General features: G+C 32.5%; 1 protein-coding gene across 1 annotated transcript in view; it reads left to right on the forward strand.

Moving 5' to 3' along the window:
• Positions 1-6,991, forward strand: part of LOC111052209 (arrestin domain-containing protein 17) — a 30,028-nt gene extending 23,037 nt beyond the window's left edge. Inside the window, exon 6 of the mRNA XM_039435823.1 lies at positions 5,569-6,991. Within this exon, the coding sequence (XP_039291757.1) occupies positions 5,569-5,615 (47 nt within the window). The 3' untranslated portion in view covers positions 5,616-6,991. The remainder of the gene's footprint in view (positions 1-5,568) is intronic.
• The last annotated feature ends 12,545 nt before the right edge of the window (positions 6,992-19,536 follow it).

The raw sequence follows: 19,536 nt of genomic DNA on the forward strand, positions 1-19,536 counted from the left end.
AAAAATTATTATTTCTCAGGAGCAGATTATTTCTAATCATCAGCTGATAATGTGTGAGGTCACACGAAAGCATGCACCTGTTAAATAATAATTTTTATTCAAATAAAGTGGTCTTTTGACAATATCTCAAGTCTCTCCAATTATGGAAAAGTTCCACAACATCAATATTCACTCTACAAACTTAATAAAAAATATAGTTATGAAGTGAAAATCGAATTAGTCTTAAAGTTTTCTTCTTAAGCTGGGTTTACACCGGAGTTAATAACAAATTTTTAACACTTTTGTTATTAACTGATGTTAATAACAAAAGTCATTATCATATGTTAAAAACATTTTCTTCAATAACAAGTTAATTATTTCCATTATCACTTTTCACTCTATCACTCTATTATCATCCATCAAATCTTATTTTGCGTATATTATATTCCTAAAGAATAAGTTTAGTGCATTCTGTGATAATAATTTAAGTTGATAATATATTTGTTATTGTAATAATATGACTTATCTGTAAATTGACCTAGCCTAATGTACTTGATGTATTTTTTGGCTGAAATAAATCATTGAAGGAATTTTCTGTTAAAAACACGAGTTATTAACTTTTGTTAAGGTAATTTTTTGACGATTGAGTCAAGTTAATAACTAGTGTTATTAACTCTAGGGTGAACGCAGCTTTACTTTTCATTCTTTTCTTGTATCAATTTTTCTATTTGGTTCTTTTTATACAGTCTACATTGACTGACAAAATTGTTTTTATGAATGAATAATTCAGTGATTGTGTGCTAATCAGGCGGAGGTGGGCGGTTGCCATAGCAACCTGACAGTGGAAGTGCCTGTGTTTGTGGGGACGGTGCCTGTCTACGAGGCGCCCTTGGCAGGGCCAACTGACGCCCCTTCTGCACCCCCGGCCGCCCCAGGCGTCGATGCGCCTATCGGATTTAATTTGGACGGCACCCAATCGCTTTATCCGTCTATATGTGAGTCTATATATATTCTTTCCACCTTTTTTCAAAGTTTTCTCACATTACATAATATATATGGCAGTGTTTGAGTAATCATTATACAGCGTTGGTGAAAATTATTTTCATAGGTCTCGAGGGCAATGGATTCTGGATTTGAGGTTGATGTCATTTACACAGACTATGCAAAGGCATTTGATCGTGTTGATCAGGGAGCACTGTTGAGGAGACTTGATGATTTGGGTTTTTGTGTGCAACTTGTGAATCTTTTCAGTAGTTACTTCTTCCATCTTGGCTACTTGGCTCCAAAATTTTTGTCCGTTATCTTAGAACCGCCATTTTGAATTCAACTTCTTAAAAAAAATTTTTTTTAATAGGTCATATGATACATTATTCAATACTGAATTTCAAGTGAAATTTAATGGCGAAACCGCATATAGATATCTCTGTTTCAAAGTAATTCACAAATGCTGATAAATCATACAAAAATAAAGTAAATGAGTAAATAAAAAAATCTAAAGTATCAAATTCCACTTTTAGGAAAGTGTTAGTAAATGTTAGTAAAGTGTTAATAAAGTGTTAGTAAAGTGTTAATAAAGTGTTAGTAAACACTTGAGTAAAATCTAGCCTAATCTTATTGTTAAGAATACTCGAGAGATAAGAAAGACAGAATTGTTCATGCAGTTCCCCTTCCCCCGCTTCACCCTCATTGCTGTTGGAGAAGAAGGCTTCTCCCTCCACAACCTCAGTCTTCAGCACTCGGCTGACCCATAAACAACCATCTCTCGTAAGTAAAGCTGAAAAGCTCTCTTTTTTGTTACCTTCACACAGCTCATATATCATACTTGTTAACCAGTTCTAAATTTCGCGGTCCTCCTAGCTCTCATAGAATTAACCACTTATATTTAACACGTTGAGCAGAAAATGATGATGTCAGATTTTTGTATGATTTATTAGTATATTTTAATATGAATTACTTTGAAACGGTGTAGGTATCAAAGTGCGGTTTTCGCCCTTTATTTTCTCTTAAGCCCGGTCCAGACGCTCAAGTTTAGCTTCAGTCTTTTGCTCAAGCAAAAGTCGGAGCATGCAAGTCGTTGCGTCTGGACGGTAAAAAGGATGGGTGTTCAAGCTCAAGTCGTCAAACTTGAAATGTATCGGCCGGGAATCTTTTTCCATCAAACCGTCCGTCTTTTGCCTATCCACCAAAAACTGAATCGCGTAAAAATGTAGATAGAGAAATTGTGATTTCAGATTCGGATTCAGCGAATCAAATTAATTAAATGCCTCGCGAGTACTTGAAAATAAGCAAGTTTTTTATCGATTGTATATAACGCCATTTAACCCTTTTTTTACTTTCCTTGCCCTACTACCATAGGTAAGGAAAAAATTGCTTTCCAAAAAAATTAAGGTCCCCCAATTTCAAGTTTTCTATAAGTTTCAAGGTCCCCTAAGTCCAAAAACATGATTTTTGGGTATTGGTCTGTGTGTGTGTATGTGTGTATGTCTGTGAACACGATAACTCCATTCCTAATTAACCGATTGACTTGAAATTTTAAATTAAGGTCCTTATACCATGAGGACCCGACAATAAGGAATTCAATAAAATTCAATTCAAGATGGCGGAAAAAATGGCGGATTACTAAAAAAACATGTTTTTCACGTTTTTCTCGAAAATGGCTCTAACGATTTTCTTCAAATTTATACCATGGATAGCTATTTATAAGCCCTATCAACTGGCATAAGTCTGATTTCAGGAGCTCCGTAATATTCTTGAGAAAAATGGCGGATAATGACTAAAAAACCATGTTTTTCACGGGTTTCTTCAAATTTATACCATGGATAGCTATTCATAAGCCCTATCAACTGGCATGAGTCTCATTTCTGGGAAAATTTCAGGAGCTCCGTAATATTCTTGAGAAAAATGGCGGATAATGACTAAAAAGCCATGTTTTTCACGGTTTTCTCAAAAACGGCTCTAACGATTTTCTTCAAATTTATACCATGGATAGCTATTAATTTATAAGCCCTATCAACTGACATGAGTCTAAATTCTGAGAAAATTGCAATCCATTTACAATCACTGTGTCTCGAGATATGACATGTAAACAAAGCCATTTAGCGATTAACAGAAATATTTTTGTCATTATGTTGTTAAATATAGCATTATCCAGTTGAATCAGCGAAAAAATACGATATAATTAGTAAAAAATGGTGTGGTACATTCACACAACTTTCCTTGCTCATTGAACTGTAAGCCCCATTCTCAAACTAGAATAATTTAGGGGAATAACATAGTGACGATTGGCGGCAACATATTTGAAACTACGATCGGACTACTGTATATGTGTATATACAAAGACCTTAAAGATGCATAGACCCACATGCAGCGCTAGTGTCGTACTTGGAATTGAAATCGGCCATTGAGCGGGCAACCTGGAAGATTACCTACATACCAATGCCTTTGTAATCTATAATATTACAAATATATAATTATATATAATATCTTGTGCTAAAATACCCCAATGGCGGCCTTCAATTTCAAGTAAGAGCTATCATTGGGAAGGCATAGGCATTGTGGGTCTATATCTCTTTAAGGTCTCTGTGTTTTATACAACTGTTTTCAGAGAACTTTTTCCTTTGTGTAAATTATTGTGAAATTCGATGATTTTTTGAAAGTCGTCAAAACAGCTGTTCTACAGATGAAATATCTCGACTATGTGTACTTTTTATGAACTGCTCTACCTACTTACCTACCTACCTCATGCACGAGAAGGAGGTTACAAAGTCCATTTCTCAAGGATGAGGTGGGCCCCCCACCAGTATCCCAGAAAGGAGACTCATGCCAGTTTATAGAGCTGATAAATAACTATACAGGGTATGAATTTGAGAAAAATCGGTCAAGTCATTTTTGAGAAAATCGTGACAAACATTGTTTTTTAGTAACTATCCGCCATTTTTCTCAAGAATATTACGGAGCTCCTGCAATTTTCTCAGATAATGAGACTCATGTCAGTTGATAGGGCTTATGGATAGCTATCCATGGTATAAATTTGAAGAAAATCGTTAGAGCCGTTTTCGAGAAAACTGTGAAAAACATTGTTTTTTAGTGATTATCGCCATTTTTCTCAAGAATATTTCGGAACTCCTGCAATTTTCTCAGAAATGAGACTCATGTCATTTGATAGGGCTTATAAATAGCTATCCATGGTATAAATTTGAAGAAAATCGTTAGAGCCGTTGTCGGGAAAACCGTGAAAAACATTGTTTTTTAGTAATTATCCACCATTTTTTCCGCCATCTTGAATTGAATTTCTTATTGTCGGGTCCTCATGGTATAAGGACCTTAAGTTAAAAATTTCAAGTCAATCGGTTAATTAGGAATGGCGTTATCGTGTTCACAGACATACACACATACACACACACAGACCAACACCCAAAAAATATTTTTTTTGGACTCAGGGGACCTTGAAACGTATAGAAAACGTGAAATTGGGGTACCTTAATTTTTTTCGAAAGCAATACTTTCCTTACCTATGGTAATAGGGCAAGGAAAGTAAAAATTGTGTATCGAAAAAATTGTGTATCGAATTCAAAAATTGTGTATCGAATTAATGTATCATACAACCACCTTCCCATTTAAAAAATGAAGTTGGATTGAAAATGAGGGTTCTAAGATGGCAGAATAAATTTTGAAGCGAAAGAAAAGTAGTTTTTTTATTCGAATAGCAACCCCAATGAAGCCTACTGTCAAATTAATATCCTTGTAAAATAAATATTAAGCTGTTTCCATAAATTTTACTTGAACTCTGTATAATAAAACCTGACATTCATAATGGAAGGATAAGTAAAGGTTTCTGGTGTTCTATATTGTGTAGGCTATGTGTGTCCGATGTTGTATCTGGTTTCATTGGTACGTCGATAAGCTTTTTCAAAATACAGTAGTACCTCAGCAGTATTATATAGTTGTATAGGTTTTCTGGAGTTATGTATACTTCATCTTGATAATAATAGACACTGAGCAAAATCAACAATTATATACAATAGTAGGATCGTAATTTTAAATATTTAGCCGCCAATCGTCATTAAGTTATTGCCCTAAATTATTCTCGTTTAAGAATGAGGCCGACAGTTCAATGAGCAACGAAATTTGTGTGAGTGTACCACACCAGACTTTTGTGACTTATTTCTATTTGCCTGCCTCCTCTCCATTGTCAATGAGAACTTAACTTTCCTCTCTTCGTTTGATTTGTTCTCACTTTTGTCTTTGGTTCATTTTCCCATGTTTCAATTTCTATTACAAATAATGAAACCAAATTATTATTATTATTATTATATTATTATTATTATTATTATTGAAACACAACACTGATGCCCGGTTGCACTAAAACCTGTTAGATTTATTAAGTTATATTTATAAATTATGATTAAATGATACGAGAACCAATCAGAGAAGGCTTTTTCGAAAAGAAGGCTTCTATAATTCGTTTTCGAGGCATTTAATCAAGATTCAAATTCAACAGGCTTTTTTGTAAACGAGGCTGAAACCGCTGCTTTAGATAAAAATATATTTGATTATAAAAGATTTTTCTATAATATTTTTCTTTTCCAGCTACGCCGCTACTACCAACCCAAACAGATGTCTCAGCAGCTCAATAAATTGAATTTCATCCTCTAAGCTAGTGACCCCCTGGGTTGGAAAACTCGCTCATGAACTCTTGTATTGCAATCTTGAATCCGCAACTTTTACCTCCTACCATGGTATCATACTTTTTAATAATTGAATTAATTAAATTAATCTGTTGAAGCTGAATTTTTAAATTCTACCTGGAGAAAAAATATCATAAACTTATGCAACTTTTCTCCTTGATTCTTCTAAAGCCTTAACAACTACAGATGTCAATCATTCAAGTTATAAAACTTTCCTATTTCACCTTGGATGTCATGACAAAATTTGTATCGTTAAATTTCGGTTCTTAAATTATAATATAATTGCTTTAAGTATTTTTCCATGTTTTCAATTTGATTTGAAAGATGGTTCATTAACTAAGTTAATTTTTGCTGTTATCCTTGAAAGATATGATTGAACAACTACTCAGATGTCATCATAAGGTTGTCAACTGCATGTCCTTGAGGTTTCAAGCAGATCAACTCGAGTCGTTTTTGAGTAGTAATATTTGTCTCGTAATTTATTGAACGTCCCTCGTACTTGAAATTATACTGACATTGTTGCCATACTAAATAAATATATAAATACAATCTAATAATTAATCAGATAAATATGATCAATCTAATCAATACAATCAAATAATCATGTTATCTCATATTAATTATATTGTCTTCCTAAACAGAAGTTATTTATTTCAATGAAATAGGAGTACAGTAGTTAATTTTTAGAAAGGCTGCTAAAATTATCAGCTTTCTGTAAAATGTGTCAAATATAATAGTTTTTGTAAAGAGCTGCTAAAAGTCACTACCAAAGTATAATAATTCAAATTATAGCCTATATTTTATTGATATATACTGACAATTGAATATACAGGTATAATAGACGTGCTTGAAAATTTTATATTATTCTTATATATTTCATAGAGTCGCCTTCAAGCTAGATATAAGGATATTAATTTTCATGTATAAGAATGTTTTATTGAATTTTAAGTTTGAAAGTGCCTGCTATTTGTTAAACTTTTTAATATTATCATACGCACAACTGTTGAATCTCGTCCAAGAATAAAATATATAATGTATCGTAGAGGGAAGTCGTATTTTGCCCCTAGAGAATAATGTTTGTAAACTTTTTCAAGATATACATTTACAATGGTAGGATAGACCTACCTACCTAATTGTTTACGTTTGCCCTATTTTATTATTTGTTTGATAATTTTATATTTTATTGGAAATTGTGCGAATTTCACTATTATGTTTGTATTCTATGTATTAAAAATGTAAATCAAGCTATTATGTGTTACAATTAACGTAAACTGTTTCCCTTAAATGTTTGGATACGACTAATAAAGATTGTGCTATTTATTAAATGTGTGTTGTTCGTTGGAAAGCTATTCATTTAATCAGTTGCTATATTGAGGTTCACGTTATAATAGCAGTATTTCATCATTATCAGTGCCATTAACAAGAATGAACAGATATACCGGTATCAGCTATCTTCTATAGAAGGCACTGGCAATGGCAATGCTGTTCTCCACTGCCGCCATTACAATGTAGACCTCACTATAGGTCTAGATATAGCCAGCCAAGTTAATGTACAATCCTGTACTATTAAACGAGCAATTTATGTTTGTTAAAATTAGTAGAATTGATGGTGATGTGAAATCTCTCCATAATAAGAAAACAAAGATATTGTCAAATTTCACTAAAAATTTATTCTAAACTTTAAAACAGAACCATGGTTACAGCGTTTACCAACGGATCAGTACAGCTGATGATACGTTGGTAAACGTGAAACCATGGTTCTGTTTTAAAGTTTTTAATAAATTTGTAGTGAAATTTGACAATATCTTTGTTTTCTTATTAATTTTTGTTTATATGTTTAGATATTTGTATTTCACCGGATCTCGAAAACGGCTCCAACGATTCTCACAAAATTTAGAACGTGTAGTAGGTTTATAATATAAAAACTTGATTGCACTAGGTCTCATCCTTGGGAAAACTCGCTGAAGGACATTAAAAGGATAATCATTATTCATCCTTGGAAAAACAGATGATAATAATAATTTCGTTGTCTGTTCATGATGGAAATGAGTGAGCAAGTTCATGTTTGTGGGGCGGTGTCAAAATTATGACTCAGCTGTTGAACTTTTGTAATCATTCAATCAGGTACTTAGTGCCGGTTGCAAAAAAGCAACAATGCAAAAAAAAGGTTATTTTCAATCTTGTTTAATTCCAGGAGATCCATCTTCTTGAAATGGTCTTCTATGATTTGGTTCACGTGAAATTAATCAGGATTAAAATTTGACCGGGCCTTTCTTTGTGAGAGAAATTTTTGCATTCCTCTGGGAATTAATCTCAATCTACTGTGATTAGATAGAACATTTCAGTACTAGTAGTTCTGTGAACAGTAGACCTCGCTCATGAATACAAATTTCAATCTAATGAGAAGGGCCAGTAAAGTAAGTACAGTATTATTGTGAGGATTTAGCCATGTCATCCTATTATTTTCTCCATTGAAAGTGCTAGAGACACTGTTTCCAGGGACACCGGACTTATCAAGGAGGTATCTTTATATCGTCTCCATATTCACAATATAAACATATTACAACTTTTCTAATAATTAATTATAAGAAATCAGTCAACTGACGGAAAAATGGAATATGCAGTAGGCAATTTAGACGATGGTGAGACGGAAAATGATTCTAAATAAGATGGGTTTGTTGGTGACAATGACAGGAGGTTGATAATATTTTTCATGAAAAGTGGATTCAATGTTATGGCCTGTTATGCCTATGCAGAATGTTAATGCTCACAAATCGGTTTCCGATCTCTTACCAAAAGGAAAACAAAACACTTGACACTGTAGAGCGACACAAAAATGCATACAATACAATAATTATTGTACCTGATAAACTTGAAATTGAGTTAAAAATAACTAAAATAATAACTGATAGATATGAATAAAAGAAGTTGGAGATTAAAGAAATGTTTATGATGTTTAATATTGTCTACAACTAAAATAGTTGCTGATTTATTAGTTGATTAATTTTTATGATGATAAAAATAGTCCACAACTAAAATAGTTGAGTTATCTGTAACATAGACAATAATAGTTTTTTATGTATTGATAAGATTTTTTTTTTAAATAATTTATCCAATTAATTTGATGATTCAATTTAATTATCTATATATATAAAAGCAAAATGGCACTCACTCACTGATTGACTGACTGACTGATTGATTCACTCACTCACTCGCAGAACTAAAAATCTACCGGACCAAAAAAGTTCAAATTTGGTAGGTATGTTCAGTTGGCCCTTTAGAGGCGCACTAAGAAATCTTTTGGCGATATTTCAACTATAAGGGTGGTTTTTAAGGGTTTAAAGTTCGTCTTTTAGCATGTATATTCTTCTTATTCCAATATCTTAAAATTATAATTGAAATGTGCATACCACATAAAAGGTTTAAACATGAACATTTTTAATTTTTAAAAGTTCAAAAGAAAATTAAGATGAATCCAAATATGAACTCATGAATCATCTCCACTCATCACCAAATAAAATACGATGAAAAGGACAATAAGTGAACTTCACTGAATTTCAATTGTCATTCAACAATCTATAGTGAAGTCCACGTTATAATGGCAGTGGATAAAGATAGAAGAATAGCGATGCCGATTCTCTGCATTAATTAATTATATTTCAACATTGTCAAAAACATAATTGGCATCGTTGTGAACCTAGAAAAGGATAGTAACACCAGCTTTGTCGAATGATAGACAAGGATAGCAAAACCAAAGTTGATCAAATACTGTCATTATAACGTGGACCTCACTATAGTTTATCAGGTTCAAATAGTTGAATCACGGAATAAGCATAAAGTACGGTAGTGTTTAAAAGCATAAGTAGTGTTTCTTTCCTCTGTGGTTGAATATAACTCCAAAATACCAGTAAATATTTCTTTGAAACAATCAGAAAAATCTATTATAAACATTGTGGTGATCTGAATCGATCTATAAGAAATAGGAACTGAAAGAATAAAAAATGTCATTCCATTCCAACTAAAACGAAACTGATGTCTGTGTTTGTATTAGAACTGCTGATAATGCATACTGAGAAAGTTATGAATAGTCCAGATCAGCCTGGCAACTTTGATGCTTTTGACACCGGAATCTCGTTTTATTTTCATTAAAGAATTAAAACCATAGTAAAAAGCAGTTCTATACTTTGTATTATTATATGAGTAGTGATTAAGATAATCATGGCTTATCAATTTTAGTCGCTGAGCTGAATCCTCAGTCGTAGAACTATGGACCAAGCGCGAGCTTTTGCTTTCTATGTCGTATACCGTCGACACAAACTTTGGCTTTTTTGTTGTTCGATTTTTTGCCGTTCTTATGAATTCTGTTGAATCAAACATAATTTTATTCGACAAGTTGCGCTGTACCTGGTAGAATACATAAGAACGGTAAAAATCTATTTTACGGGAATCGATGTGCATGTAACTGGATTTAGAAGATCAATATACGAGAATGTGCTCTATCATAATTCAATAATTATCACAGAAATGTTTAAGTGAAAACGTTGGGTGCTAACCTACTGCCATGGGGAGATAAATAAATTTATGAAAAGCTTGATAGCTTGAATAGTAATCTGGATATCTGTTACACGTTTTTAGTTCAATACATAATATGTCTTAGAAAAAAATCTGTTTTGTCAATCGTCAGGAAAACGTTGATTTTTCAAAGTTATCTTACTCCCTTATTTTTGGGTATTTTCAGAAATCAAGATAAATAATATCTCACCAAATCTCCTACACAAATAAAGTGCGTGTTGTATTATAATAGCTACAGCACAGCATACATACAGTACGGAAACTTGGCTATACCCTGACGCCAAAATCCGCCATCTTGTTAGGAAGCACCGCATTGTAATAGTATTGATGGTAGGTTCGGATCACTTTAATGATCCGGATCAATTGATCTCATTCACTGCCACGAGCCAATCAGAAGACCAGGATTGGAACTTCCCAAGGTCACGTGACGTGTTTAGTATTGGGGTCATGTAAAAAGCATTGGTAAGATAGGCGTTTGATTACAAGTTTCCATTCTGTATCTATTCTGTGGCTACAGTACATACGTACTGTATAGTACAGTACCTGTTCGTTTTTAACGTATAATTATATGATAATGGAAAGCTTTATTGAAAAAAAGTCACAACTTCCTTGTTTTCGGATATTCTCGAAAACGGGACTTACGCTTTACAGAATTTAGGGTCGCTGAATCCAAATCCAAAATCATAATCTTTCTATCTTCATTTTCAAGAAAGATAGATTTTGAAAAAAGTGATGACCGGAGAGACGTAGAATCACCATGTGAAAGCGGCGATTTGTCCGCTAGTATCTCGATCCAAACGGGTTTCTACTTGCCTCGAGGGGAAAAGATGTGACAAAAGGAGGTTCCTGGCTCGGGATCACCATGTGAAAGACATGATTGGACTCAATGTACTTCGACAAAAAACCTGAACACTGTTCAGTGTTCAAGTTGCACGTCTCCTATCGTGTGAAAGAGGCCTTTCTGTTTCCTCTTATTATTATTATAAAATATAGGAGCTTCGATCTAATTAGAACAATAGATCTTTTGAAATAATATATACGGTAAACACCAACCTACGAATGTCGGCTAGCAGTCGGCTAAATTGATGTTTACGTTGACATCCAACAATTCTTGGTAATGCATGTTTCATTAAAAATGAGTTTATACTCAGTTTGCTAAATTACTTTGGTCAATAAACACGGTCATTTTAAAGAATTGTGTTCTGTTTATCAATAAATAAAAATAACGAGCCTAGCTCGGTGCCCCGATATTTCATTTATAAAGCCACCACTCACCATAATTTTCTCATAGTGGCGTAGGCTCATTTTATTTCTGCAAATATTTTTCCTACGTAAAAGATACATACGGTATTCACCAATCTTACACTGTAGTTGGATTTTGGAACTAGAGATTGCCATGAGATAACTCATGTCGGATATAAGCAAATAACTTCTATAAATCAACATTATTTTATATTTTTATCTTTTCGTTAAGACACGAGTAATACAAGTTTAAGAATACTTGAGTCATTGACCCATTAATAGGATGTAATTTATTGTAAACTATAGAAAACTGTAAGATTCTAAATAAAATACTCAACAGTTTACTATTATATTTATTATCATCATAACCATTCATAGTTGATAATATTCCATGATTCAAAATAATTTCATAATTTCAATTAATAATAATAAATTGAAAATTTAATTGCAATTATTGAGTTTTGTGGTTTATTTAACAAGAAAGGGTGAAATAGAACAGAAAAAACCTGATAACCTTGATAAAGCTCAATATTAAGTTGTGAATTTTTGTGCAACACTCTGTTACAATCTTTAAATTTTCTATTAAACTAAGAAATACTATACTATTATACGAAATACTATTTTAAGAAGAATGATTCGTTTGTCTGGAGAACAACACAATAGTCTAGCTCTTCGAAGTAGCGATATTCGACATCAAAGTAATGAGAATAAATGGATATGCAACACAGTATCCAAAGTAATTTTTATGATTGTTCTGCCGGTTCTTGGAATGATTAGTGTTCTTTCATCTCATGTTAAATTCTGGATTCAAATAGAATACTTGTTCTATAAATGCTGTGTATATACAGTTATTGTACCGTACTGTATATATACTGTAAATTAATAAATATAGAAATGAAATAGTACCATTTTCCAAACAAACAATAACGTTCTTTGAATAATTATAGAACAATTAAAAATTTAAAGCACTATACATTTCGGGACTTTTTTCTATCCCGTCTTCAGGTACAAATTCGAAAAATAAACATCAGTATTGACTGATTCAAAATTATTAAAACAATGTTCATCGATTTGTTGATTATAAAAACATAATATAAGGTTTTTAATGTTATAATGTTCATAAGTTATTATAATTTTTAATAAGTCAACACTGATGTTCTTTTATTTTGAATTTTAACCTGGAGATGGGAGTAAGTACTGGAATTTATAGTGTTTTCAATTGTTTTAAAAGTTTTATAGTTTTAGTTTTATAATTTTTTATAATTGTATTTTAGAAAGAAATAAAAAGTCTTTCTGAAAAAGCTGTACTATTCCCTCGTCATTTGTATTATTTCTATATTAGTTAGAAACCGATTAATTTATTTATTACTGCCTGATGAATAATTTGTATAATTTGATGAATAATATTTTCTGACGTCCGGTATTACAAAAAACTTTGAAAATTCGGAATCAGAACTTTTATAATATCACGATTAATGACCAAGTTGCTCAAGCCGCGAAAATTGCTGAGTACAAATTGACGTCGTTCGACAGTAAGACGCTGTCGATACGCACAAGAGTGTGCACTGAACTGACATTGGCTGCCGGCGGAGAATCGCTCCACTCGTAAAAACGCAACTGGCTAGCGTTGCAAATGTGCATCGAGCCTTAGTCGTGACCCTGGGACTCAACCAGGGACCCAAAAGCGTCATTTTACAAAAACAACAAGTCACAGAGCACTAACACTCTACTTCAAGTTTAAGAGTCTATTGACATGAATCTACATGGGTATCAATGGACAGTAAAGCAAACGGAAGCAAAATTATAACTAAAACAAAAATTGCCCGGGTCCCTGGGACTAAGAGTCACGACTAGAAGGGTGAGTAAGCAGAGAATAGGGAAAGTCATAAATCGAAAAAACCTCAGCACGGAATGATTCATTCCAAATCCGACTAGAACTTTATTCTAAAAAGTTGGAACAAAATAGTGACAAAACCCAAAACACAATAGGACCCATGGCATTCAATATACAAAACATTATTTCTTGTTGATTCAAAATTGGAAAACTCTAAGTATAATATAATGATAGACAGAAAGGATACTACTTGTTTCAATGATTTCCATTGAGAACCGCCAGAATTAAATCCTTGTATTCGCCTTTAATAGATGATTTCTGGAAATGATAAGCACAAATTTAAAATGAATACTTAGCAGTGATTTCTGTTCAATTATTTAATGTATGATAATATAGGAGTATTTTACCAACCTCAGTGAGGGTGAAGTCTTAACTCGACCAGGTTTTATTTTGTCTGTATAATAATTATGCGATGCATTTTCGTGAAAGCACATGAACAGATTTCCATGAGATTTTGCAGAAATGCTCCTTTTGTATTGCGCATCAATGTATGTGTAAGTTTTTCCATTTTTTTCTTTTTTAAAGGGTAATATGGAGAGAAGGAAGTCTCTTCCAAACTCTGATGATGAATAATCATCAATAAATGGTCGACAATTAATAGTCGAGTGATGGATATAATGAACTTGAGAAATTGTAATTATCTTTCAAGGTGTGGGGCTCAAAACTATTTGAGAAGAGGAAAATATGTTAGGCCGACTAAGAGGATTTTCTGGAGCTGTGTATTGAATTAAAAATCATGGCACGAAAAACCAGTGAGAGCAGTGAAGCAGCAGCTGATAAAACGAGAATAGATGCTAGACTCAGTAAGATTGAGGAAAAAATTAAGAAGCTAACATCAAACCTCTCAATTCCAACACCAATCCAGAATAAGCCAACCTACGCCGAAACGGTTCAACTACCCAAGAAGAAGGAAAAAAGGAAGCCAGGAGTAACTGCTGAGAAGATGAGTGAACAGAGGAGCAGACCAATACCCAAGGAAAAAACTGTTTTGTAAAAACCTAAGAAAATCCAGTGCACAGAGACAAAAATAAGTGAAAACCTGAAAAAATTGTAAAAAAACTGTTTCTAATGAGAACTCATTGAAAATAAAAAAAAATCATCAATGTATGGGGTGGGGGAGTGCTTCTAGTGATGGACTCAAGTGTAGACAAAAATAAAATTTTCGGTGAGTCTACCTTAAGGAATGCTGAATTCGAGGTAAGTGAGCCACATAAAATACGACCTTAAATAGTAATATTATTTATAATGTCCCTGCCCAGCTGAGTAAGGAAGAAGTAGTCAACGAAGTTCATAATAGGAATCTACAAGATTCAATGCAGATCAAGCAATTCAAAAATTCTTTAAAGCGAATCTTCAAAAGACAAAAATCAGGTCAATTGGGTGGTGGAATGTGTAGCAGATATAAGGAACAGACTCAAAAATATGAGGAAAGTAGTCCTATATTATATAGATTGGTGTTGGAGCGTATAGCTAAGGACTACTTGTCTGTTAGTAGATGCCAGAGCTGCCAACCATTTTTTCAAATTCAAATTTTTATTTATTTAAGTAAGTTACAATACATTCTGGTTTATACAAGAATCTACAATAAATTATGGTACAACAGCCAATTATGCAACAAATTTCACATTATGAAAACTTATTAATTACAATGAAGATTGAATGCAACATTAGAATATTGATAATATAGTATTGTAATGTAACTACATAAATCAGCGGTGTTTCAACAATGAATAAATGATAATTTCAATGAATAAATATACACCCCATTATAAATTATATGTGTTGGGGTATAAGTAATTAGTTGCTTATTGCGTGTTATAATTGAACCTCTGATTGTAAAAAGGGTATTAGTCCAATTTTTTGTCAAAATGAGTTATGGTAGCCATTTTGTTGTTTCAAGATAGACCTTTCGATTAGTATAAAAAGGATATTAGTCCATAGAATCAAACGGAAGTTATAGCCATTCATATTCTACGTTGATTTGAAGAAGGGTATCAGTCCAGGACTTGTATCGTTTTTACAGTCAACACGGCTGTTTGCAGTCAGCTGATTACCTACTGTTGTCGTCCACGTCGGCCAACACGGTCATCTTTCTACACTCACATTTTCTTTTCAGTTAAGTCAGTCCACCCTAGTGAAGTGATCAATAGAGATCAATAAAAAAAATGTATTGATATCAATAGGTATTTGGGCCAATACACATCAATAGGTATTCATGGATATGTATTGATGTGTATTGGCCCAAATACCTATTGATATCAATACAAATCAATACAGATCCATGGATATCAATACATAACCAGCTGTATTGATATCAATACACATCAATACATTTCCATGGATATGTATTGATGTGTATTGGCCCAAATACCTATTGATATCAATACAAATCAATACATAACCAGCTGTATTGATATCAATACACATCAATACATTTCCATGGATATGTATTGATGTGTATTGGCCCAAATACCTATTGATATCAATACAAATCAATACATATCCATGGATATCAATACATAACCAGCTGTATTGATATCAATACACATCAATACATTTCCATGGATATGTATTGGCCCAAATACCTATTGATATCAATACAAATCAATACAGATCCATGGATATCAATACATAACCAGCTGTATTGATATCAATATATTTCCATGGATATGTATTGGCCCAAATACCTAATGATATCAATACACATCAATAGGTGGTCATGGATATCAATACATAACCAGCTGTATTGATATCAATACAGATCAATAGCCATCTATAAGCAGCCTGTCTCCTTTATAGAAAAAATCCTCATTTAAATCTAGGAGAGCAGCTTAGGATGAAGATAACATTTGCAAGGATTATGATATTTTAACCCAGCTGCAACTGGCATCAGACAAGAGAGTATACCTGTTTAATTATCTATAATTAATATAAGTGAATTGGATTCAGTGAATAGATGTCTATTGACATATTGATGAAAAATTATGGGATGTAAATAGTTAAGACATGAATAATGTGAGAAGTTTGTTTATTAAAATAACTCATATGCATGTCATTTATCTATTAAGAAAGGTCCTTATTGTGGTGCTCCAGAATACTTTAATCTCTTCCTGTTTAGAGTAGCATTTTTGAGCTACATACTGGTTTATGTTACTGTACCTCAATTCAATCTCAATTTTTGTAGCACTCAGATTTTCCTCCAGGATCCGGTGTTTGAACATTTCTAGAACAAATAACAGTTCAAAGTATACAATCTTTACAAATTAGAAAATAAGGATTTTATTTCTTGAATTAATCTGCTAGCAAATTTATTTAATAACCTAAAAATGTATTTTAATATGCATGACTCTCCCTCTCCTGAAAGGAAAGTCCAAGATAACACAAGAGCGTTTTTTTCACGTGAAAATTATGTCCTCACAGTTTTACATTATAACGTCATATTCTGGAGGAAAAGTCGAGAAAATCACATTTTTTCACGTGAAAAAAAGTGTAAATGTTCCAAATTTTTACGTAAAAAGTACGTGAAACTGAAACTTGAAAATAAGGTTTTTTTTTGTTTCTACATTTTCACGTTATACTGAACATGTATACTGTACTCTCAGAAAAGAACATAAATAAAACGGGTTTTTCTACATTTCTTGTCCCAAATTTGGTCATTTCTTTTGCATGAAAATTCCCAAAAATTCACATGAAAATTACGTTTTTGAAATTCATTTTACAATATTTTATTGTGAAAAGATGGAGAAGGATTACCTTAATTATTCTGAATGAATAACCTCTTCAATTCTTTATTTTTACATTAAAAAACTATAAATCTTATAAAACTTTTGAATAACCACAATATAATGTGAAGTAAATTCTCTAACCTAACTTTACAATAATTTTACACAAAACTGAATAAAAGTTAAATTCAACTATAAAGTCCTATTCAGACAAATGGATTTTTCCTAGTAAGTAGTGATATTATGCAATATAACAGCTGGACACTATAATTACAAAAAAAAAGCTCATTTTCATTTGTAATCATTCAACAGCTAACAAATTTCAAAAATGTTTCATGTAAGCTTCTTTTTTGAGCTGTTGGACTTTGTATCAGCCATTTGCTTGTTTGTATTAGCTTTGCATGACCAATGGGAAAAAACCATAAATGTCTGGATGGCCAATAGGGGGATTTTTGCTTTAATAAAATGGTGAAACAACAATAATTTATATTAAAATTGAATTGATTTTCAAAACATCACAGTCTTCAACCCTTTGATAAGTTGGAGACTGTTGTAGATATAATACTGTAACTTTGGTCGAATACTCCACCTTTTGACATACAACTGAATTTCAACTCCTCATAAGGGGGTGACTTGGGGGTTGTAAATCAAAGATTTTGAATGTGAATACCCATTGTGTATTATCTTAAAAGCCTTCTCAAAACGAGAAAGATGAAATCAATAAAAATCTTCTATGATACTTTTATCCAAAATGGCGGCTGATTGAAGTTTTGGTTTTTAAAGAAATAATTGATAAAATTCAATCAGCCACCATTTTGGATAAAAGTATCATAGATTTTTATTGATGTCATCTTTCTAGTTTTAAAAAGGCCTTTATAATGATTTATCACACAATGGGTGTTTACATTAAAAATATTTGAGTTACAATCTTTTTGGATTCAAGTTTCATAGTAGTATAGCACCTGAAGCTTTAGACCTTGCATAAAATTTTCTCAGGTTTATTTAAAACTTTTTGTAGTTAAAATGTTTTGTTAGTATGTTTTAAGTATTCGCTATATATTTTAAGGGTGGGGACTCTCCCCCCCGTGGGGCGGTAACCCCCCCCCCCCGTAAGCCATAACCGGAAAATAAAAAAAATAACGGAATCGTATTTTACATATTATTTGAAGAAAAAAACTTCCTTTCCCTTGGAGTTACAGCGGTTTGAAAATTTGAATTTTCACCCCTCAAATCCACGGTTTTCCCTTAATAAATCGAAAAGTACACGTCAGAAAATGAAGTTTAATGGCTTAAAAGAAAGCTAATTGAAACTGGAAAAAAATCAGCTTTTTTTTGCGGCTATTGGGAAAATAGTTACAGTTCATCAATGGCGCTGTCACTGACAACTCTCATTTTTCACTCTTTACCCCCCCAATTTTCTCAGAAATGGCAATTTGTACACAAAAAATTGTAAGGACCTTTTTTTTAAATATTTAAATTTGCTTCAATTTGAGAACAGTTAGAGGTCTCTAACATTCTTCAAAGGAAAGTTATGACCAAAAAAAAATTTTTTTTTTTGGCCGGAAGAAAATGGCCTGTGGAAAGCGAGGGAAATTTCCGAACTGAAAATCCAAATAGCAGGTGCTTAAACATATAATTTCACATACTCACACAAATTTTGATGTACTTGCTAAGTACACTTTTTGATCCAGACAATTTTATGTAATTCGAAACGTGCATTTTTTCAACGAATGTTACAGTTTTCCAGAGAAAATAAGAGTGGGAAATGTATTCTATTGAAGATTAAAATCGAGGCTGTGGTTTTTTTTTTTGTTTCACTTTTCAATATTTACGGTTTCAGGTGCTATACTATAGTACATTTTAATTGATGTTATGTTTCTTGTTTTAAGAAGCCCTTTAAAATAATGTACCACACAATAGGCGTTTACATTAAAAATATTCCAGTTAAAACTCTTGAGTCACCATATTATACATTCTGAACCTAGTCAACCCCTTGTGAAGGGGTTGAAATTCAGTTTTACCGTACGTCAAGAGTTGGAGTATTTGACCAGTAACATAATCCTAAAAGCTACAGTATTATATCTACAACAGTCTCTAATTTATTGAAAGGTTCCCATACATATGACTCACCCGGTATGATTACTAACTTCTAATGATTAGCACAAGCCTAGAGCTCATGTGGACATAACCCATAGAAAAGAATTGTTCGACTTTATATTCTGTTTCAAATTAATCAAAATTGAGACTTACTTAGATTTCTCTTTGCTGGTAAACCGAGTTTTTGGAGACTTCAGCCAGTATTTGATTACTGTACTGCGTCTATGTATTTTTCTTTTGTGTTGGAAAATTTCATCACCACAGCTCCTATCAGAGATGAAACAAAAGTTTACTTATAGTTAAACATATTTCAAATAATATTTTTTGACTAGAAAATTGGAAA

The sequence above is a fragment of the Nilaparvata lugens genome, chromosome 9 (genome assembly GCF_014356525.2).
Source record: "Nilaparvata lugens isolate BPH chromosome 9, ASM1435652v1, whole genome shotgun sequence".
Classification (NCBI taxonomy): Eukaryota; Metazoa; Arthropoda; class Insecta; order Hemiptera; family Delphacidae; genus Nilaparvata; species Nilaparvata lugens.